General features: G+C 44.7%; 1 protein-coding gene and 1 non-coding gene across 2 annotated transcripts in view; both read left to right on the plus strand.

The window, feature by feature from the left end:
- IRAK2 (interleukin 1 receptor associated kinase 2) overlaps positions 1-23,885 on the plus strand; it is a 78,847-nt gene continuing 54,962 nt past the window's right edge. The window contains 4 exon segments of the mRNA XM_036332154.1: positions 1-418; positions 5,975-6,097; positions 15,055-15,132; positions 15,135-15,338. Of these exon segments, the coding sequence (XP_036188047.1) occupies positions 238-418; positions 5,975-6,097; positions 15,055-15,132; positions 15,135-15,338 (586 nt within the window). The 5' untranslated portion in view covers positions 1-237.
- Positions 19,043-19,147, plus strand: LOC118668727. Its single transcript, XR_004971734.1, has one exon. It is a non-coding gene; the product is annotated as a U6 spliceosomal RNA (small nuclear RNA).

Here is a 23,885-nt window from a genome sequence, read left to right on the forward strand (position 1 = left end):
GGTACGCTCCGCCCTCCACCGAGAGCTGGGAAAACGGCATGTACGTGCGGAGGCCCCGCCCCGCCCCTTGTGGTCGGCGAATCCCGCGGCTCGGAGGCCGGGGTTGTCTAGGCGCCGGAGGTAGTGACCTGGAAGGCGGGGAACCTGCGGGAGGCCCGGGTGGGCGCTGAGGAGGACGCTCCCTCAGAGTACGGCTGGGGAGAGTCGGATCCGGAGGCGGCAGGCGCCGCGGAGGACATGGAGGCTGGGAGGCCGCGGCCGGTGCTGCGCTCGGTGAACTCGCGCGAGCCGTCCCAGGTCATCTTCTGCAACCGCAGCCCGCGCGTCGTGCTTCCTGTGTGGCTCAACTTCGACGGCGAGCCGCAGCCCTACCCGACGCTGCCGCCGGGCACGGGCCGGCGCATACACAGCTACCGAGGTAGGGTCGCCCTTTCGTGGTCCGGCCGCGCCGCCCCCTTTTGAGCGCCTGCCCGCCCGCCGGTGCTGAGCTGTGCCCGGCGCTCCAGGCCTGAGAGCACCGGCAACGGTGGCACGAACTCATCGAATCCCCTCCACCATCCCGGGAGGCCGGAGCTGTTGTCATTATTATTCCCATTTACTCCTGAGGAACTGAGGCCCCAAAGAGGTAGTAACAGTTCCAAGTTGACGCTGCTACTAAGTGGTAGGCATTCTTCTCTATAAAACTGGTTAATTTGCACTCGATGGTGGCTTCCCCCCGACCCCCTTCCCCGAATAGTTACCCTAAAAGCAGTGCTCCGTCCCTAATGCCCATTTGTTCAGTCCCTGAGTGGAAGAATCTCACATTCTTCCATGTCCTCGGTGGGCCAGGTCCGCGTAGGCGCCCTGTATGCATGGAGAACACAGCCCAGTGGGGAGTCAGACCACTGCAGGCACAGATAAGAGCAGCCATGTCAACTTTGCTGCGATAGGGACAGAGCACAGAGGGCTGCTGGAGCTTTGCAGCCGGCATCTGCTCAGTGAGGGGGCGGCGGCGGCGGGGGAGGGTGGTGGTGGTGATGGTGGTTGGTGGGGGTGATGATGATGGTGGTGGTGGTGGTGGTTGGTGGTGGTTGGTGGTGATGGTGGTTGGTGGTGGTGGTGGTGGTGGGGTGATGGTGGTGGTGGTGGTGATGGTGGTGGTGTTGGTTGGTGGGGGTGATGGTGGTGGTGGTTGGTGGTGATGGTGGTTGGTGGTGGTGTTGGTTGTGGGGGTGATGGTGGTGGTTGGTGGTGATGGTGGTTGGTGGTGGTGTTGGTTGTGGGGGTGATGGTGGTGGTGGTGATGGTGGTGGTGGTGGTGGTTGGTGATGGTGGTGGTGGTTGTTGGTGGTGGTGGTGGTGATGGTGGTGGTGATGGTGGTGGTGTTGGTTGGTGGGGGTGATGGTGGTGGTTGGTGGTGATGGTGGTGGTGGTGGTGGTGGTGGTGGTGATGGTGGGTGGTGTTGGTTGGTGGGGGTGATGGTGGTGGTTGGTGGTGGTGGTGGTGATTGGTGGTGATGGTGGTTGGTGGTGGTGGTGATGGTGGTGGTGTTGGTTGGTGGTGGTGGTGGTGGTGATGGTGGTGGTGTTGGTTGGTGGGGGGATGGTGGTGGTGGTGGTGTGGTGATGGTGGTGGTGGTGGGTGGTGGTGGTGGTGGGGGTGATGGTGGTTGGTGGTGGGGGTGATGATGGTGGTGGTGGGGGTGATGATGGTGGTGGTGGTTGGTGGTGGGGGTGATGGTGGTGGTGGTGCTGGTGGGGGTGGGGGTGGTGGTGATGGTGGTGGTGGTGGTGGGTGATGGTGGTGGTGCTGGTTGGTGGTGATGGTGGTGATGGTTGGTGGTGGTGGGGGTGGTGGTGGTGGTGGTGGTGGTGATGGGGGTGGTGGTGTGATGGTGGTGGTGGTGGGGTGGGGTGGTGGTGGTTATGGTGGTGGTGATGGTTGGTGTGATGGTGGTGGTGGGGTGGGGGTGTTTGGTGGGTGGTGGTGGTTTGGTGGTGGTGTGGTGGTGGTGGTGGTGGTGGTGGTGGTGGTGGTGGTGGTGGTGGGTGGTGGTGGTGGTGGTGGTGGTGGTTGGTGGTGGTGGTGGTTGTTGTTGTTGTGGTGGTTGGTGGTGGTGGTGGTGATTGGTGGTGATGGTGGTTGGTGGTGGTGGTGATGGTGGTGGTGTTGGTTGGTGGTGGTGGTGGTGGTGATGGTGGTGGTGTTGGTTGGTGGGGGTGATGGTGGTGGTGGTTGGTGGTGGTGGTGGTGGTGATGGTGGTGGTGGTGGGTGGTGGTGGTGGTGGGGGTGATGGTGGTTGGTGGTGGGGGTGATGATGGTGGTGGTGGGGGTGATGATGGTGGTGGTGGTTGGTGGTGGGGGTGGTGGTGGTGGTGGTGATGGTGGGGGTGGGGGTGGTGGTGATGGTGGTGGTGGTGGTGGGTGATGGTGGTGGTGATGGTTGGTGGTGATGGTGGTGATGGTTGGTGGTGGTGGGGGTGGTGGTGATGGTGGTTGGTGGTGGGGTGGTGGTGGTGGTGGTGGTGGTGATGGGGGTGGTGGTGGTGATGGTGGTGGTGGTGGGGGTGGGGGGTGGTGGTGGGTGATGGTGGTGGTGATGGTTGGTGGTGATGGTGGTGGTGGGGTGGTGGTTGTTGTTGTTGGTGGTGGTGGTGGTTGGTGGTGGTGATGGTGGTGGGGGTGGGGGTGGGGGTGGTGGTGGGTGATGGTGGTGGTGATGGTTGGTGGTGATGGTGGTGGGGGGTGGTGGTTGTTGTTGTTGTTGGTGGTGGTGGTTGGTGGTGGTGGTGGTGGTGGTGGTGGTTGGTGGTGGTGGTTGGTGGTGGTGGTGGTGGTGGTTGGTGGTGGTGGTGGTGGTGGTTGGTGGTGGTGGTGGTTGTTGTTGTTGTTGGTGGTTGGTGGTGGTGTGGTGGTGGTGGTTGGTGGTGGTGGTGGTGGTGGGTGGTGGTGGTGGTGGTGGTGGTGGGTGGTGGTTGTTGTTGGTGGTGGTGGTGGTTGGTGGTGGTGGTGGTGGTGGTTGGTGGTGGTGGTGGTGGTGGTGGTTGGTGGTGGTGGTGGTGGTGGTGGTGGTGGTGGTGGTGGTGGTGGTGGTGGTGGTGGTGGTGGTGGTGGGGTGGGGTGGTGGTGATGGTGGTGGTTGGTGGTGGGTGGTGTGTACACGTGTGGTTTCAACTACGGAGAGCTTCTCAGAGAAAAAAGGGAGTCCTGCAGGGTGATGGGAGCTAGCCAACCCAAGACAGTTCTAGGCAGAGGGGACCACATGGGCTGAAGGAGCAGAAGGTATGAGATGGTGGGAGAGGAAGCCCTAAGGCGATTTTACCCCTAGGGAATGGGGGCCATTGAAGGTTTTCTAGCAGGGAAAAGACATTCTCAGATTTACATTCTGAAAAGCTCACTCAGGTTGGGTTGCAAAGTGTTTTGCCTGGGAAGACTGCTGCTGAGGACCCAGTTAGGAAGATGTTGCAATAACCGAGGGGGAGATTAGGTCTTATTGCCTAAGGAGGTAGTAATCTCCCAATGACTTTCAAGAAGAAAGTGGTCCTAGGCGCCCTTCATTCTCACAACCATAGAAATAGACTCATAGATACAGAGAACAGAAGGGAGGCGAGTTGGGGGGCTGGGTGAAAAAGTTGAAGGGGTTTAGAAGTACAAGTTGGCAGTTACAAAATAGTCACAGGGATGCAAAGTACAGCATAGGGAATATCCTATCCTATACAATAAAGGGCTAATATACAAATTGTCCTTGCCACCAGGAGTTCAAGGAGGCGATTGACCAGGGGTCGGGGCTGGCTGGCCAACCGACTGCAGCCCCTTCTCCTGGCTGGCCCGCCCAATCGGTCCCAATTGGGGGGCGCTGGCCCGACCCCACCCGTGCACGAATTCATGCACCTGGCCTCTAGTAGTCAATAATCTATAAATACAAAAGCCTAAGCAACTGTTACAATGGAATGACCCGTCGCTATGACACACACTGATCACCAGGGGGCAGATGCTTAACACAGGAGCTTCCCCAGCCCACAGGCCCGATCACTGATGGGGCCTCCTGGCCAACCTCCTGGTACCTCCCTGCAGCTGGCAGGCTCCAATTGCCCAATCGGGGCCAGGCCCCAGGCTTGGACAGGGAACTGGGCGTCGGTGGTGGCAGATGCAGCCCATTTCCCAGGCGCCCCCCCTACCCCCCAGGGCCAGCTTGCCGGCGGCCGATCACTTGAGTCCCTCCCCTTGTCCATCCCCCCAGCCAGCAGGCCCCAATCGGTCCAGGCCCACGGTGGCAGCTACCCCCCTCCCCCCAGCCGGCAGGTCCTGATTGCCCTATCAGGGCTGGGCCCTGGTTTGGGACAGGGAACCAGGGGATGGGTGGCAGCAGACCAGGTGAGGTGGCAGGGAAGGAAGAGGGGGGGAGGTAGGGAGGCGGGGAACCTGATCGGCCCTGATTGCCAGCCAGGCCTAGGGACCCCACCATGCACAAATTTTGTGCACCAGGCCTCTAGTATTGTAATAACTATGTATTGTGCCAGGTGGCTGGTATGGCTCAGATGGTTGGAGCAAGCATCTCCTGTGCACCAAAGGGTCAAGGTTCGATCCCCAGTCAGGGCATATACCCGGGTTTCAGGTTTGATCCCCTGTTGGAGTGTGTAGGAGGCAACTAATCGATCTCTCTCTCTCTCTCTCTCTCCATCTCCATCTCCATCTCTCCCTCCCTTCCTCTCTCTCTCAAAAAAAAATCAATAAAAACATATCCTTGGGTGAGGATTAATATATGTATAAATATATATATTACCAGGTGAGTATACTTAATGTCACTGAACTATACACTTAAAATGGTTTAAATGGTCAATTTTATGTTATGTATATTTTACCACAACAAAAAAATGACCAGTTTATATTTCTTAAATTTTCCCATCAAATCTTCAGGTAAGTTTATATCCCAGAAACACATGCTATATTTTTTCTGAGAGACACCTCCTCCCTCCTTAAACAGAATTAAGCCTAGAGGTTTGCCTACGCCTCTCTCTCTCTCTCTCTCTCTCTCTCTCTCTCTCTCTCTCTCTCGCATGTGATTATTTGTTTATCATATTCAGGAGTAAATTACATAGAGTATAAATGTACAGATCTTAGGGTTTGATGTGTTTTGACAAATGTAGCAACACCTAAATCAAGTTATAGATTAAACATGTCTATCACCCCAGAAAGTACCCTCTTGCCCCTTCCCTCCCAGAGGCAACTACTCTTCTGATTTTTTGTGTCATAGATTGGTTTCATCTGATCCTGCAAAATGTACACTTTCTGTCTGGCTTCTTTCTCTCAACATGGGGTTTTAGCAACTTCTTTTTTTTTTTTCAATCTTCACCTGAGGAGTGAGGATATTATTCCATTGATTTTCTAGGGAAAATGGGAGGGAATAGGAGGGGGAGAGAGAAACATGGATGTGAGAGAGACAAATCAATTGGTTGCCTCCCACCTGCTTCTGATGGGGGTGAGGGGTGGAGGGTGAGTGAGAGGGGGTTCCGAGAGGATTAGGGGTGGGCTGAAGATCAGACCTGTAATCCAGGTATGTGCCCTTGACTGGAATAGAATCCTCAACCCGCTGGTGCGCAGGCTAATGCTCTACCACTGAGCCACACCGGCCAGGACTGCATCTTCTTGTTTTTGAGAAACACAGATTTGAGGAGTCAGTGACCTCCACTCTTTTAGTTTGTAGTGTTGTGATTTGCTTTTCCTCCATGGCAGAAGACAGGGACAGGATTGGAGCCTCAGGTACATGCCTTTCTATTTACTGGCCCTTTTGTCTTGAGCAAGTCACTTACTTGGCTTTCTCAGACCTATTTCCTCATCGGTAAATGCATCTATTGTAGGATTGAGTAAGCTAATACTGTATTATGATATTTTGCATGACACTTAAGCAGAATGGCAAGTATTTCATTGTCAGTCCAGGATGATGAAGGAAATGGGTGTGTGCCTACTTAACAGCTTCTGCTTGTATTAACAGGTCACCTTTGGCTCTTCCGAGATGCTGGGACATATGATGGGCTTCTGGTTAACCAAACGGAACTATTTGTGCCATCTCTCAATGTTGATGGACAGCCGATTTTTGCCAACATCACACTACCAGGTACTGTTGTGCCATCTTACTTTTTCCCCCCCATCTTACTTTTTAAAAAGATAAGGCTGTTACAAGTAGGGGAAAGGCCACTTACAGGAGCCAAGCCCTTACTGATTTTCGCCTGATGCTCAACCAGGTATTCAACCTTTCTGTGTCTTATTCTCCACCACATTTAAAATGGAAGTAATGTGTTTGTAGGCTCTGTATTGAGCAAAGGTGTTGTGATGTTTTCGAAAGTTCTTTGAGACAGGCCGGTGTGGCTCAGAAATTGACCTATGAAACACGAGGTCATGGTTTGGTTCCCCACCAGGGAACATGCTTGGATTGTGGGCTTGATCCCCAGTAGGGGATGTGCAGGAGGCAGCTGATCAGTGATCTTCCCTCATCATTGATGTTTCAATCTCTCTCTCCCTCTCTCTTCTCTGAAATCAATAAAAAATATATATTTAGAAAAGCTCTTTGGGCCCTGGCCAGTGTGGCTCAGTTGGTTGGGCATCATCCTGTGCACCCAAAGGTTGCTCCTTCGATTGCCAGTCAGGGCAAATGCTGGGTTTCAGGTTCCATCCCCAGGAGGGGGTATGAGGAGACTGCCAGTCTATGTTTTGCTATCGCATCGATGTTTCTCTCTCTCTAAAAAAATAAAAATATCTTTGGGCTTGTCAGAGTTGGGCTAAATTAAAATATCTGATTGTAGACTTATTAATGCATTTTGTTACCCTGGTCTTGGAGCAGAATTATGCCTTGGAGTTTCAGAAGAACAAAGTATAGGGGATTGATATTATGGCTTGTTTATATGACTTCTAGTATTGTATTTTTAAATGTTATTTAACCCAGTCAAACTCAGTGCCAGTCAGGGGTTTAAAAAAGATAACTGAATTGAACATTAGCCCACAGTGATTAAGTTGAACCTGCTGGTGTGGCTCAGTAGTTGAGCATCATCCTGTGAACCAGGAGGTCACCATTCAATTCCCAGTCAGGGCACATGCCCCAGTTGTGGGCTTGATCCCCATTAGGGGGTGTGCAGGAGGTAGCCAATCAATGATTCTCTCTCATTGATGTTTCTAGCTCTCTCTCCCTCTCCCTTCCTCTCTCTAAAATCAATAAAAATATATTTTTTTAAAAAAAGAAACTGATGTTCTTATGGGATTTAAAAAACACACCATACTAAGTATTTGCATCTTTATAAGGTTCAAGCTAATATATAGATCCTGTTTTTAAAAAATGGGTATACAAAAATGATCATTGATAAATTAAATGGAGTACCCTTAGAGAGTAAGTAAAATCAGATTTCAGTTACCCCAAATTCAGTTATATACTGTTTTGATTACTTATTGCTGTGTGACAACTACCCCAAAACTAACAACAACCATTTGATTTGTTCATAATTCTGCAGTCTGGACTGAGTTCAGCTAGGTCGTTATTCTGCTCATGGGTGGTCATTGGTGTGTCTGCCTTCTCCTGGCATGTTGGCTGAGGGCTAGTCTTCTCTCCCATGTAGTCTCAGTGCCTATCCCTCTTTGTATGGCCTCTCCTGCAGGGTAACTCAGGGCTTCTGAGAGGGAAAAAGTTGAAGTTGCTTAAGGCTTAGACCCAAAATTGCCACAGTGTCATTTCAGTTATTAAAGCACATCACAAGCCGTCCACTTTCAAGGGGAAGTTAGTACACAAGTTTATGAATGCCATGAAATGTCGATTGGGGCCATCATATTACATTCTGCCACAGTACATGTACTCACTTTTTTTTTGCCCAAAATGAGGTCCATCTGTAGTAAATGTAATTGCCATAGTTGGCAAAGGCTCTTGCTCATCCCTTGTCTGAAGGCCTGCCTGAATTTTGCTGCTGAAGATTCGGTTTTCTGCCCTTACAGTGTATACCCTAAAAGAGCGATGCCTGCAGGTTGTCCGAAGCCTAGTCAAGCCTGAGAATTACAGGAGACTGGACATTGTGAGGTCACTCTACGAAGACCTGGAAGACCACCCAAATGTGAAGAAAGACCTGGAGCGGCTGACACAGGAGCATATTGAAAACCAGCGGATGGGAGAGGAGACTGAAGATTTTAACTGAAATTTGCACTCCTAAGTCTCAGCCGTTGATGGAACGGGCTAGTCGTAATCTAGCTACAGGACTGGTCACTTATGCTCAGTGTCAAGGTCTCATTCTTAGAGTAAAAAATGCTCCATTGCTTAAAAGAAAGTTATCTGACTTCACTAGGTATTGTGCTGTTTAGGGGCCAATATCACAAAATGTAATGTCTGCCCTCTAGAAGTGTTTATGAAGGGAAAGTAGTTGCCTCCTTGGAAGTCAGGAAAGTGTAAGTAATTCAGTGAGAATTGTAGCATATTCTTTGATTGTAAGAAAGCAGTGGTGTCTGCTTTTAATTGCTGTGTTGTGGTTGGTGATATGTCTGCCTCCTGCTTTGAGAAGACTGAGATGTCCTTGAGGCAGGGACAAATCTGTCTGCTCTTGGAGACCCCAGTGCCTCTCACATTATGAGCCTTCATCAGTGTTTGTTGAATGAACAAACCAGTGGATATTTTGGTAGAAAGTATTTGGAAGGTTTGCCCTTTTTTGCAGGGGGAAAATAGGGGACCTTAATGTGTGTACAGTAAATAAATGTTTTAAAGGGAATCATTTTTATAGAAAGCACTTTTTATAATTTTATAAATTTTGTGCTTTTTTTCTGTTCACTATTGTTCCAGTGCTGTTTTATTACTGTTTCTAAACCAGGATTAGCTTTTTACAGTTGCTGTGATGCTAGCTCTTTTGAAACTTGACATCTACCCAGAGATAGGAGAAAAGAGCTGTCCTCTTGTTTAATATGAAGGAGATATTACCATGCTGTAAATAGGTCTCTGGCAAGTGTGGGTATTTCTGTTTCTTTTTGTAAATCCATGACATTTCTGTTTGGTTCAACATTTTCCATCCGGCAGGATATGGTGACGCTTAGCACCTGGCTGGAGGAGAGGACGAAGCCCTCGCAGCTCTGGGAAGTTACTGCTCACACACAGTGGATTCAAAGAGTAGCCTGGAATGTTTTATAGTTTTATACTTTCTTATAGGCTGGACTTAAATTCATTCAGTACTTCTATCAGGCTTCCTTTTGTGTAACAGTTTTTAAAAAAATCAGTAGATAAATTTTTGGAAAAGACAGAAAAGTAAAAGGAAGAAAAAGATCACTACAGATAAACTACTTAAACACAATCACTAACTTAACATTTTGAATTTTCAGCCCCTTTTAGGGCAACTTTTGGTTCGTTTGTTTTTACATAGTTGAGGTTATATTGTACATACAATTTTATATTCTTTCTCATTTAACTTTATAACTTAAATATCTTCTATGGCATCTTTATAAGCTCTCCAGAGACATTAGTACAATCTTTGTCTTGTAAAATAATGTTGGGAAATTTCTTTAGTTCCTGTGCTAACCTTTGAGCACAATTCCTGTGCTCTGCAGAATGAAGTGAATGAAACAAACACCCCGAAGTTGTCTCACTATACGTTGTTTCACCCAGTCTGGTTCCCCGCTTCAACATTCAGCAAAATAGTTGGCTTTTAGGCCGCTCTGAGAGAAAAGAGCCTGTGGTAGCACTCATTCAGTGATAAAGCTATAAATCTCTAATTTTTTAGGTAGGGAAGAAGGAATGCTGGTACAGAAGGTAGCAATGTGAGTTCCATAGTTGGATAGGATGGGGATTTAAGGAAGTCTGCTGGTGCTGGATTAGTTCGATGTTGGTGTTACTTTATTTTTAATCTGTCTGTGTCAAAATGAGATTTCATGTTCCAGTTGTTAAAACATGCAGTTTGAGTACTGTGTTTTTTGTGTTGTCCAAGGAAGATTGAAAATCTGTAGCATGAATAATATGTTTTTTGTTTGAAGTCTTATGAATGTATTAAATGTATTAAAAGACTGTGCTGTTTCCTATTTTGAGTTTTAAAAAATTTTAATTCATTAAATGGTGCTGAGTAAAGGAAATAGGAAGGGTGTGCTTAGTGTTATTTTAACTAGGCTCTTCTCTCTTGGAGAGGCCTAAAAGCCAGGTTTTTTTTAAAGGCTTAAGGTGGGGAGGGAGTAGCAAACACAAGCAGCTCACTTCATTCTCAGTTCCTTCTCTTTCCAACACTGTTGTTTTTTTTAAAACCATTGTTTCTTTTAACTTTATTTTTCTCATAAATATGATATATCACTAAAAAATGTTAAGCACTACTAAAAAGTATTAAGAAAAATACTTACGTTGGAACAAAGTTTTTTGTAGGTTTTTTGTTATTGTTGTTGTTTTTTTCATGAAAACAGAACCAACCTTAACAGATTCCTCACTGAAGAAGATACACAGCTCTGGCCGGGTAGCTCAGTTGGTTGTGTCCTCCCGATATGCCACGGCTGAAGATTACATCCCTGGTCAGGTAACATACGAGCATCAGTCAGTGAATGCATAAGTGAGTGGAACAGCAAGTCGATGTTTCTCCCCTTCTTGTCTCTCTAAAATCAACTTAAAAAAAATAAATAAAAAGAAGATACACAGATAGCAACTAAGCATGTGAAAAGATGCTTCACATCATGTGTTATCAGGGAAATGAAAATTGAAATGAGATACCATAAGGCACTATTAAGAAGGCCACACTTGCCCTACCCGGTTTGGCTCAGTGGATAGAGCATCAGTCTGCAGACTCAAGGGTCCCAGGCTTGATTCTGGTCAAGGGCATGTACCTTGGTTTCGGGCACATCCCCAGTGGGGAGTGTGAGGAGGCAGCTGATCGATGTTTCTCTCTCATCATTGTTTCTAACTCTCTATCCCTCTCCCTTCCTTTCTGTAAAAAATCAATAAAATATTTTAAAAAAAGAAAAAGAAAGAAGTCCACACTCTGTGATACTGACAACACCAAATGCTGGCAAGGGTAAACATACTCTTACCATACTATTCACTGATTGTGCTCCTTAGTATTTACTTACAGGAGTTCAAAACTTAACATTGAAAACACTGCACATGGATATTTATAACAGCTTCATTCATAATTGCCAAAACTTGGAAGCAACTAAGATGTCCTTCAGTAGGTGATAGATAAATAAAATGTGGTACATCCAGACAATATATTTTTTCAAAAGTTGATTTTAGAGAAAGGGAGAGTGAGAGAAACTGATTTGTTGTCCCACTTATTTATGCACTCATTCTTGTAAGTGCCCTGACTGGGGATGGAACCAGCAACCTTGGCGTATTGGTTCAATGCTCTAACCAACAGAGCTACCCAGCCAGGGCACACAATGAATTCTTCAGCACTAAAGAGACATGAGCTGTCAACCATGAAAAGACATGGAGAAAAGATGTTTAATATTAAATGAAAGAAGCCAATATAAAAAAGTTACATACTGTATGATTCCAACTATACGATATTCTGGAAAAGGCAAAATTATGATGTAAAAACATCAGTGGTTGCCAGGGTTTGAGGGGAGAGAGGAATGACTAGGCAGATCACAGGATTTTTTAGGGCAGTGAAACTATTCTGTATGTTTCTATATATATGCTATACTATGCACTACACTACGTGATCTATGACATTATACATTTGTACAAGCCCATAGAATGTTCAACACCAAGAGGGAACTCTAAACTATGGACTTTGGGTAATAGTGATGTGTCATAGTAGGTTCATTAATTACAACAAATGGATCACTCTGGTGGGGCATGTTGATAATAGGGGAGACTGTGGGGGGGGGGGGCAAGAGGTATATGGGAAATCCCTGTTCCTCTCAATTATGTTGTAAACCTAAAACTGCTCTTTAAAAGTCTATTTAAAAAAGAAGCAAAAAACAAGATAAGTGGTTAACATTTCACCAGTGCTTATATTGAAAAGGTAATAAAAGGTCAGAGCACTGGGCTAGAAATCAGTGTGCACTGAGGATATGAAATAGGTATTAATGTTTTGCACCCTGGCCTTAGGAATACCAGTGAGAGCTTTCCAGATACTTAATACTAGACTTATGTGTATTAGCATTCTTTTTTTAAAAAAATATATATTTTATTGATTTTTTACAGAGAGGAAGGGAGAGAGGTAGAGAGTTAGAAACATCGATGAGAGAGAAACATCGATCAGCTGCCTCCTGCACATCTCCTACTGGGGATGTGCCCGCAACCCAGGTACATGCCCTTGACCGGAATCGAACCTGGGACCTTTCAGTCCACAGACCCGACGCTCTATCCACTGAGCCAAACCGGTTTCGGCAGCATTCTGTTTTTAAAAAAATATATTTTTATTGATTTCAGAGAGTAAGGGAGAGGGAGCGAGAGATAGAAACATCAATGATCAGAGAGAATCATTGATTGACTGCCTTCATGCCCCCTACCGGGGATCGAGCCCACAACCCCAGCATGTGCCCTTGACCAGAATTGAACCCAGGACCCTTCAGTCCACAGGCCAATGCTCTATCCACTGAGCCAAACCAGCTAGGGCTGTCTTAGCATTCTTAGCACCTCAGTGCTACTCTGTGGTAGTCACGGTGGTGCCTAATACCATGTCATAGTTTCCCATTAAAGTCCAGGGTTCAATTCCTGGTCAGGGAACATGCCTGGGTTTTGGGTTCAATCCCCAGTCAGCGTGCGTACAGGAGCCAACTGGTCAATATGCTCTTTTCTATTTTAAATGAATTTGTTGTCCTTTACTCAAGGGAAAACCATCTATGTATTGGTGGAGTACAGTGCCTTACAAGCAGTGGAGCACTCTTTCCTGTGAACTTTTCAATGTTATCAGTGGCAGCTACCATTTTTTAAGTACATTGTCTATGCAAGGAAGACCCTCGAGTAGGTGTTCTACATGGCTGTCAATCCACTTCACAACCCTAAGCAGTAGGGATGATTAGTCCCATTTTATAGATGTGGAAAGCAAGGCTTGAGAAGTGAGATGCACTGTCCAGGGTCACAAAGCCTGTTGGTCACAGAACTGGAACTTGGCCTTAGGGCTTCTCATTTTCATTTCAGGTTCCTTCTTCTGTAGCCATACTCTATTGCTGATGTTTACAGCTGCCAAGTGGTACTCTTAGTTGTTTATCTGCCCTCGATGATGTTGCCTAAGCTCTTGAAACCTATTTACTTCTGTGTAAAAATGGAATAATAATATCTGTAGTATAGGCTTATGAGACTTATATAAAATAATTTAGGCAAAGCACACTATAAAGTTGTAGTGTTATTTTAACCCTTTGCGGTCGTATTAAATTTTGACATGGGTGTCGTACTGGTCGGAATTAATTTCCATTGAAAGAGCAGTGATACATAACATGCAAGATTATGAAGGATAAACAAGATTTATTACTTCTTTTTTGGAACTACGTCACTACTAGTAGAATCACTACAAACGTTATCACTTTCTACGTCAGAGTCAGTATTCAAGGTGCCAAAATAAAACTCTTCATCGTTACTTTCAGATTCGCAGTACACTTCTTTCGGTAACTTTCTTTTTGCCATTTTGGAGTATTATTTTGAAATATCTTAACAAGCGAGAATGCCTAATTACAGTTAAACGTAATTTGTAAAGCTTTATTTGAAATTCTGCAAAGTATCTCCGAAGCTTGTCGATTTCTTCACTCTCAAAAGGCGACTGACTCGCCACGGTGTTTTGCATGGCGAGTGTGGAACTACGGCGTTTGTTTATATTGAGTTTCGATATCTCCGATTTGTCGGGGCAATGTTTTGGTTCGTGACAAGGTCGCTTAGACACTTAAGAGCTTTCAGAGAAATTATGAACTGATACATGAACGAATAGAGTTAAGATTCGTACCGTTCCTTGCTGTGGTGGCTGAGAGCAGACATACGACCGGAACGGTAAAAAAGCTTTGGTGGCTGAGAGTAGACAAACGACCGCAAAGGGTTATTCAAGAGGTCGTTTGTAGCCAGTGGTCAGACTGCTAGGTTTCAAGTCTCAGTTCTGCTTCTTAGTACTTGTATGAGTTTAAACAAGTTATTTAACCTCTCTGTGCCTCAGTTTCCGCATCTGTAGAATGGGTATAATAACACTTGCCTACCTCATGGAGTCATTGTGAGGAATAAGTGAAATAACCCAGGTGAAGTCTGTTCAATAAATTCTAGTCATCATTAATATAAGTTCTCCTTATACCCTATTTGATAATTCAATTTGCCTCACAGTCCCTCTTACCATATTCCTCGGATAATATTGATCACATTCAAAGATAATGAATATGAAAAAAAGATAATGAATATGCAATTAGCCACCCCACTCCCTTTCATCATACTCTACTTTTGTTCTCTAACATTACCTATCATCTATAATGCTGTTATTATTTTGCATTTAAAAATTTTAAATTAAATCTTTATTGTTGAAAGTATTACATATGTCCCCCTTCCTCCCCTATTTATTTTGCATTTTTATTGCTTACTGTCTATCTCTCTCCCTGGCAGGGATTTTGTTCAGGGGTATCCCCAGCACCTAGAACAGTGCCTGGCACATAGTAGCTGCTCAAATAAAAATTAGCCAATATTGTGATAAAGTCTATCTTGACTAGTCCTCCCCTAGTAGCTCTGAATTCCTAATTTCCCTTAGTCAACTTCCCTTTTGCTTTTTGGCAATAGCACTTATGTTTTAACAAACCATGTAACATACTTATTCAGTATGTTGATTAGTTATTGCTGTTTCCTCCTCGTCACCCCCATCTAGAGTGTAAGTACCGTGAAAGCAAGGACTTTTTTTTATTGATTGATTTCAGAGAGAAGAAGGGAGAGGGAGAGAGAGAGAGATAGAAACATCAATGATGAGAGAGAATCATTGACCCACACCTGCCACTACTTACACATCTCCAACACCTAGAAGAATTCCTGAATTATATGTGGCAGAGTGCCACAAGCACAGGCAGTAAAGTCAGGTCTCCTAGGACTGACACGGAATTCTCGGATGGCCTTAACCGTGTCTCCACTCTGGGCCTCAGTTTCCCCTCCCAGCTCTTACCCTTTTGGTTTCCCAGCAGCTCCGGTCCAGCCGCCTGCCGGCGCCGCGCCCCACATCGCCGCTGGAGGGCAGTGGTGTCCGCCGCTGGCTCCGCCCACCCCCAGGAGGCGGGGCGAGGTGGGATGGCCAGCCCCGGAGTAAAGAAGCCGAGTCCCGCGGCGTCCGGTTCAGTCTCCCGGGAGCTCTACGTTGGCACTTTCGGTCCCGCCATGCCCTGCTACATCTACCAGCTGCCCTCCTGGGTGCTGGACGACTTGTGCCGCAACATGGACACGCTCAGCGAGTGGGACTGGAATCATTTCGGTGAGTGGGCCCCTAGCAACCCCGCGCGGGCGGCCTGGAAGCCCCCTCCTGGCCGGTTTGGTGGGTCCTGATCCGCGGGGCTCTGCGTGCTGCCATCTGGACCCACGTCTCGCTGAGTGCCCGCAGGCAGGCCACTGACCCCTCTCGGGACCCAGTGCGATCATCTGGAAGGCGTTTTGTGATCTTTGAGGTTCCCTGCTGTCGCTCAGTCCTTCGCCAAGTAATGACCGCCGACTGTGCTCTTTACAGCCAGGCGTGTAAGAGCTGTGAGCCGTTACTGTAAGTGACCAGTGTGCCCGGCTCTGATGTAAGCACGTGACAGGGGTTATCTGCTTTAGTCCTACAGCCTATGAAGTGCGTATTTCTCTTCCCCCATTTTACAGAGGAGGAAACGGGTTTAGAAAGGTAGAGTCGCTTGCCAGGGACCATGGCCTTGCTAAGTGGCAGAATGGTGTTTGAATGCCTTGTCAGGCCCCACCAGGACATTGTATCTCCTTGGTGTGTTTTGTTTCTTTGTGCCTGATGATTGGCTGAGAGCACTGGGCATCCAGGGGGAGGCTGGGCTTGTGGTCCTCAGGTTCCCAAGCAGAGGTCTGCAATTCAGCTGGTGATTTTGGGTGAGTTGCTTAACTTCTCTGAGCCTCAGCTTCTTAATCTGTAAACTGGAGGTTGTGAGGAATGAAAAAAATTTTAATTGATTTTAGAGAGGGAAAGGAGAGGAGGGAGGGAGGGAGGGAGGAAGGGGGAAAGAGAGAGAGATTTGTTGTTCCACTTATGTATGCATTCTTTGGTTGCTTCTTGTATGTGCCCTGACCTGAGATCTAACCGGAAATCTTGGTGTAAAGGGATGACACTCTAACCAACTGAGCTACCCGGCCAGGGCCAAGGAATAAAAATTGTCTAAAAAGCACCTGACACCTAAGTGTCAGAAATTCTAGAGATTCTTGTAATAATAAAGAAGTGTTAACAATGATCATCTTAGTTTTATGTTTTTTGTGTTTTTTTTTAATATATTTTTTATTGATTTTTTACAGAGAGGAAGGGAGAGAGATAGAGAGTTAGAAACATCGATGAGAGAGAAACATCGACCAGCCGCCTCCTGCACATCTCCTACTGGGGATGTGCCCGCAACCCAGGTACATGCCCTTGACCGGAATCGAACCCGGGACCCTTCAATCCGCAGGCCGACGCTCTATCCACTGAGCCAAACCGGTTTCGGCTTATGTTTTAATCAGTGTAACCCATGCCACTTTATTTTTAAAATAATACCTATCTGTTCTTTAAAATTTAGATTATAACATATACCCTTTATACAAGAGTGTATAATATATATGTACAGTTGAGAGAAATGAACATGTGTGTGTTACTCATCCAGTTTGAGCAAATAATATATATTTTAACCTAGTGGTTCTCAAACATGGGTGATGTTGCCCCCTAGGAACATTTGCCAATGTCTGAGACATTTTTGGTTGATAGAACTTGGGAAATGCAGTGGGTAGAGGCCAGGTATGTTGCTAAACATCCTGCAGTGCACAGGACAGCCCGTCCATAAGAATGATCCAGCCTGCTCTGCCAGTGTGGTCCAGTTGGTTGGGGGTGTCATCCTGTGCAAGGAAAGGTTGCTGGTTTGATTCCGGTCATTGTGGGCTTGATCCCTGGTAGCAGCAGGCAGCAGATAGATGTTCCACTCTCACATCAATGTTTCTCTCTCTCTCCCTCTCCCTCTCTCCCTCTCTCCCTCTCTCTCTAAGTTAATTTTTAAAAAAATATATTTTATTGATTTTTTACAGAGAGGAAGGGAGAGAGAGAGAGAGTTAGAAACATCGATGAGAGAGAAACATGGATCAGCTGCCTCCTGCACATCTCCTACTGGGGATGTGCCCACAACCCAGGTACATGCCCTTGACCGGAATCGAACTTGGGACCTTTCAGTCCGCAAGCCGATGCTCTATCCACTGAGCCAAACCGGTTTCGGCTCTAAGTTAATTTTTTTTTAAATCTTAAAAAGATAAAGAATTTTCTAGGCCAAAGTGTCAATAATGCTGAGATTCAGAAACTGTTTTAAACCAGTAACAAAAATAATAAATGTTTGTTGCAAAATACAGTGGGAAACTGAGTTCAAATTCCACCACTCAGGGATACCCATTTTTAATATTGGATACGAATAATAATGAAACAACAACAGCAGCTAACTTTTATTGGCTTCTTACCATGTACCACCAGAGTGGTAGGTGTTTTATACAGTCTAGCCTTCTTTCTAAACATTTATTTATGTGTATACATTTTTAAAAAATCATGTCATTTTGAAAATTATAATAGCCTGCTTTTTCATCTAAAATACATTACAATTATTTCTCTTTGCCAAGCAATATTCTTTAGCAGCATGGATTTTTTTTCAGTGTGTATTTTTATTAATTTTTTTTGTTTTGTTTTTTTTTTTTTGAGCTATAAAATAATTTATTTCTAGTATGTTTATTTTTTTATTTTTTTTTTTTATTGCTTAAAGTATTACAAAGGGTATTACATATGTGTCCATTTTATCCCCCCGCCCTAGACAATCCCCTAGCCTCCCCTATCCCCCAATGTCTTATGTCCACTGGTTATGCTTCTATGCATGCATACAAGTCCTTTAGTTGATCTCTTACCCCCCTACCTCCTGCCCCGCAACCCTCCCCGGCCATCCTGCTGCAGTTTGACAATCTGTTTGAGGCAGCTCTGCCTCTGTATCTATTATTGTTCAAAAGTTTATAATGGTCTCTATTATCCATGAATGAGTGAGATCATGTGGTATTTTTCCTTCATTGACTGGCTTATTTCACTTAGCATAATGCTCTCCAGTTCCATCCATGACGTTGCAAATGGTAAGAGTTCCTTCCTTTTTAGAGCAGCATAGTATTCCATCGTGTAGATGTACCACAGTTTTCTAATCCATTCATCTACTGATGGGCACTTAGGCTGTTTCCAGATCTTAGCTATGGTGAATTGTGCTGCTATGAACATAGGGGTGCATATATCCTTTCTGATTGGTGTTTCTGGTTTCTTGGGATATATTCCTAGAAGTGGGATCACAGGGTCAAATGGGAGTTCCATTTTCAGTTTTTTAAGGAAACTCCATACTGTCTTCCATAGTGGCTGCACCAGTCTGCATTCCCACCAGCAGTGCACAAGTGTTCCTTTTTCTCCACATCCTCTCCAGCACTTGTCGTTTGTTGATTTGTTGATGATAGCCAGTCTGACAGGTGTGAGATGGTACCTCATTGTTGTTTTGATTTGCATCTCTCGGATGATTAGTGACTTTGAGCATGTTTTCATATGTCTCTTGGCTTTCTGAATGTCCTCTTTTGAAAGGTGTCTATTTAGGTCCTTTGCCCATTTATTAATTATTTTTAATGGATGGAAGTAACACATGCACTAAGTTAAATGATGTAAATAATACACCTGTGATAGAAGAAGGTAAATATCTTTCCACTTCCTGGCCCTCACCCTCCCTGTTCTCCCTAGAGACAGTCAGTGGTACCTTGTCAGGGCAACTATGAGAATGTCTGTTACTACTTGATTTTCTTTGCTTGACTGCTCTGTAATTTAGTGGCTTTGAATGTTTCCCGGGCAGTGGACAAGCTTTGTGTAAGAGACTCCCTCTAGTTTTTTCCATGTTGGCCTCAATTGTGAATGCCAGAACAACTTCTGTTTTCTAGGACACTCATTTAGAAGGCACTTATACTAGTAGTAAAATTGAAACACTATGGAGAAGTTTAGAATGGCCCTTCTGCAAGGATGACACTCAAACGCATGAAGCATTCAATATTTAAAAGAAAAACAAAGTGTACAGTTCATCTTTAATTTCTCCTGGACAATACTGTAAATATAAAACGTAAAGATGACTTTAGATGGTTTCAATCGTATAAGTTCTTCTAATCCTGTATTAGTCTTTTTCAAATGTCACTTATCAGGCATAGCTCTGAAATGCTGATAAGTAAGAGGTATCTGGATTTCTGAATAGTCATAATTGTATTACCCAAGGATGGAAGTGTTGAAGTTTAATTTCTAGCCCGAGATTTTAGAATAAAATCCCTTCAGCACTTGATTGAAGTACCAAAAATTATTTCCAAAAAGTATTTACTGTGAAGAATACTTCTCACAGATGTATTTTCAGTTTCAGCCTAATAGTTAAAACATGTTGTTTTTTTTTTAAATAACTGTGTAAATACAGTAAAAAATGTAAGAGAGGTCCATTTTGTAATCTTAATTAAAATGAGAGTCCTACAGTTGGATTTTGCATCTGATATCTGTTTGGAGTTTAGAGCCATTGTGTTAAAAAATACTATATGTAACAAGGAAAAGGTGCTTTTTCCTTTTAATTCCTTTGATTGATAATGGCTTTTTTTTCAAATTGGCTAAAGGATCAAAATGAAACATTGTTAATATGAATCAGTTACTGAACTTGTTACTTGTTTTTGTTAGAAATGTTAATGTAATAAATATCACTGTGGGAGATAATAGTAAAAAAAAATAAAGTGTACAGTTCGGTGGCATTTAGTATTTGCAGAATTGTACATCCCTCTCCACAATCAATCTTAGAGCATTTTAATTACCCTCAATAGAAACCCTGTTCCCCTTTATTGTCTCCCCAACATTCCCACACCCCTATTGCTTCCCCCTGCTTTAGGCATTGTTTAATCTGGACATTTTATATAAGTGTAATCATACAATATGTGGTTCTCTGTGAATGACTTTTTTCCTTTAGCATGTTTTCAAGGTGCATCATGTTGTAGCATGATCAGTGCTTAATTTCTTTTTATTGTTGAATTATATTCCATGGTACGGATATACTGCATTTTATCTCCCTGGTTATCAGTTGGTGGACATTTGGGTTCTTTCCACTTTTTGACTATTGTGAATAATGCTCCTGTGCACATTAATGTGCAAGTTTTTGTGTGGACATGTTTTCATTTCCCTTGGGTAGATATCTTGGGAGTGGAATTACTGAGTCATAGGGTAACTCTACGTTTAACATTTTGAGGAACTACCAGATTTTTCCAAGTGACTGTACCATTTTACATACCCACCACCAGTGTATGAGGGTTAGTTTCTTCATATCTTCACCAGCACTTGTTATTGTCTTTTTTATTCTAGCCATTGGAGCGGGTGTGATGTGGTATGTTATTGTGGTTTGTTTTGTATTTCCCTAATGACTAAAAAATGGAGCATCTTTCATGTGCATATTGGCCCTTTGAACATCCTCTTTGGGCCTCTAATTCTTTAGACCCTGGAGATACCAGAATTGCTCAAAGTCCTAATAGGCTTCTCATTGTGGTTTAGAATATAATCCAAACTCATCACTAGACCTGCCCAGTCTGACACAATCTGACCCCACTGATTCTGACCTCTCCTCTCATACCATCTTGCTCAACCTGCTCCAACCACACTGGCCTCCTTGGTCCAGACTCAGGGCCTTTGCACTTGCTGTGTCCTCTGCCTAGGACAGTGATGGTGAACCTATGACACGCGTGTCAGAGGTGACACGCGAACTCATTTTTTTGGTTGATTTTTCTTTGTTAAATGGCATTTAAATATATAAAATAAATATCAAAAATATAAGTCTTTGTTTTACTATGGTTGCAAATATCAAAAAATTTCTATATGTGACATGGCACCAGAGTTAAGTTAGGGTTTTTCAAAATGCTGACACGCCGAGCTCCAAAGGTTCACCATCACTGGCTTAGGACATTCTTCCACCTGTGTTCTCCATGACTAGCTGTCTAGTCTGTATTAGTTTCCTCTTGCTGCTGTAACAAAGTACCATCAATTTAATGGCTTAAGAACTGCCCAAATGCATTATGTTACAATTCTGGAGGTCAGAAGAACTAAAACCAAGGTGTTGGCAGGGCTGCATTCTTTGTGGAGGTTCTGAAGAAGAATCCATTTCCTTGCCTTTCCTAGCGAGGCTGCCTGCATCTCATGGCTCATGGCCCTTTCCTTCAAAGCCAACAGCATAGCATTGTCAGCTCTCTTTGATCTCTGCTTCTATCATATCTTTTCTGAATCTGACACTCCTGCTTCCCTTTTAGAAGGACCCTTGTAGCTGTGTAACAAGCATGTCAAACTCAGAGGCTAACACAGGCCAAATAAGGTTTAAGTTGATGTGGGCCACAAAAAAACAAAAGCTTCAATTTTCATAGAAACGTAGGTTTATTTCGATAGAGACATGCTGAATACAAAGGGCTGAAATAAATGAGTAATCGTTAACATAAAATAATAGAACATTTTAATAAAAATTAATATTTTTCCTTGAACATTAACTTACCAGACACTGAATAACTGCACAAATTCATAAGTGTAACACAAGTAAACCTATTTTTCTTGTTCTTCGAAAGCAAAATATTTCCTGTTGCGCACGCCAAACAAGACTAATGACATGGCAATAGGCTGCTAAAATATACGCTGCTAGTATTAGTGGAGAGAAAGGGTGCGCCTGCGTGTAAGGCGCGTAAGGGAAATGAATGCAACGCGATTATAGTAATCAGTCATTAGTGAACGTTGTAGTTCGTTATTAATAATTATGTATAACAGGATATTGTAAAAATTAACTTATGAAATTTTTATTAAGATCTTCCTTACGTGATGTTATATTGGCTGGGCCGCAAAAATATTTCTTGTGGGCTGCATGCGGCCTGTGGGCCGCGAGTTTGACATACTTGCTGTATAATTTTGTTAACCCAGGAAATTCCATAAAAAGGGGAAGAAAAAAAAGAAAGAACCCTTGTGATTACGTTGGGCCCACTTAGATAATCCAAGATAACCTCATTTAAAAACCCTTAATTGCCCTGCTGGACTGGCTCAATTAGTTGATGCTTCAAAAAAAATTTTCTTAAAGCAGCAGTTCTCAACCTGTGGGTCGCGACCCCTTTGGGGGTCGAACGACCCTTTCACAGGGGTCACCTCAGACCATCGGAAAACACATATATAATTACATATTGTTTTTGTGATTAATCACTATGCTTTAATTATGTTCAATTTGTAACAATGAAAATACATCCTGCATATCAGATATTTACATTATGATTCATAACAGTAGCAAAATTACAGTTATGAAGTAGCAACGAAAATAATTTTATGGTTGGGGGTCACCACAACATGAGGAACTGTATTAAAGGGTCGCGGCATTAGGAAGTTTGAGAACCATTGTCTTAAAGCCTCACCTGAGGATATGTCTTGTTTTTTGTTTGTTTATTTGTTTGTTTTTATTGATTTCAGAAAGGAAGGGAGAGGGGGAGAGAGATAGAAACATCAATGATGAGAGAGAATCATTGATTGGCTGCCTCTTGTATGCCCCCTACTGGGGATCGAGCCTGCAAGCTGGGCATATGCCCTTGACCGAATTGAACCCAAGACCCTTCAGTCTGTAGGCCCATGCTCTATTCACTGAGCCAAACAGGCTAGGGCTGTTTTTATTGAATTTGGAGAGGAAAAGAGAGAGAGAGGGGAAGAGAGAAACGTGGATTGGTTGCCTCCTGCATGTGCCCTGACTGGGATCAAACCACAACCTAGGTACATGCCCTGACCGGGAATCAAACCTGCAACCTTTTGGTGCACAGGGGACAATGCTCCAACCAACTGAGCCACCCGGCCAGGGCTGCAAATCATTTTAGAAAAGATAGTCTCTTAGGGCTGATTATGGTCCCGTTGATTGTGGTCCTGGTGGACAGGGGTAGGAAGATCCTTAAAGTGACTCAAAATCACACAGCCACAAATATGCTGCTTTTTGAATTTGACAGTTCTTGGCAGATAACGTTTGCCTCCTGTTCATTTCTCTATTATTGCAGCTGCATCCATGTTTGCTCTTGGGGGAAAAACAGGCTTCTTACAACTTCACGTACCCCAGGTGTATTTTGAGGGACCCAGGGACAGGGTTCCTTTGTTGGACCGCTCCCCATCTCGCTCACTCAGGCAGGTGCCAGCCTTTGTGCACAGCCCTGCTTTGTTCCTGCCCAGCTGAGTGACTTCAGGCAAGTGACTGCCTCGCTTTAAACCTTTCGTTTTCTCGGCTGTAAAATGGGATGGAATTGCTGCTTAGGGGACACGATGGTGGGGAAGATCCTTAGTACTTTCCCCTTCTCTCAAGCAGACAAGAGGTATTTGACCCTAGGGTGGCTCATTTCAGGAGGCTGTGCCAGCTCCAGAGGGCTTTGAAGAAGGGCGAGCTTTTCTACCATATCAGGTGAACTCCAGCAGGATTCAGGAACTCAGACCTGGAGGGATAGTCTCCACGTGGTTTTAACCAGCGGGGCTAAAAACATAGAGTGTGGATGGTTTAACAATTACAGCTAACATTCATAGCTCATTTACCATGTGCCGACCAGTATTCCAAGTGCTTCTAGATTGAAAACTAATCTGATCCTCTCAACAGCCTCTGAGGCAGACACTCTTATTATCCTCATTAGCAGATGAGGAAACTGAGGCACAGGGAGAGGTGAAGGGCCTTCCCCAAGCACACAGCAAATAAGTAGCAGAGACAGGATTTTAACCCAGACCTCTGATCCAAAATCT

Source organism: Myotis myotis, unplaced genomic scaffold (genome assembly GCF_014108235.1).
Source record: "Myotis myotis isolate mMyoMyo1 unplaced genomic scaffold, mMyoMyo1.p scaffold_m19_p_13, whole genome shotgun sequence".
Taxonomy (NCBI): Eukaryota; Metazoa; Chordata; class Mammalia; order Chiroptera; family Vespertilionidae; genus Myotis; species Myotis myotis.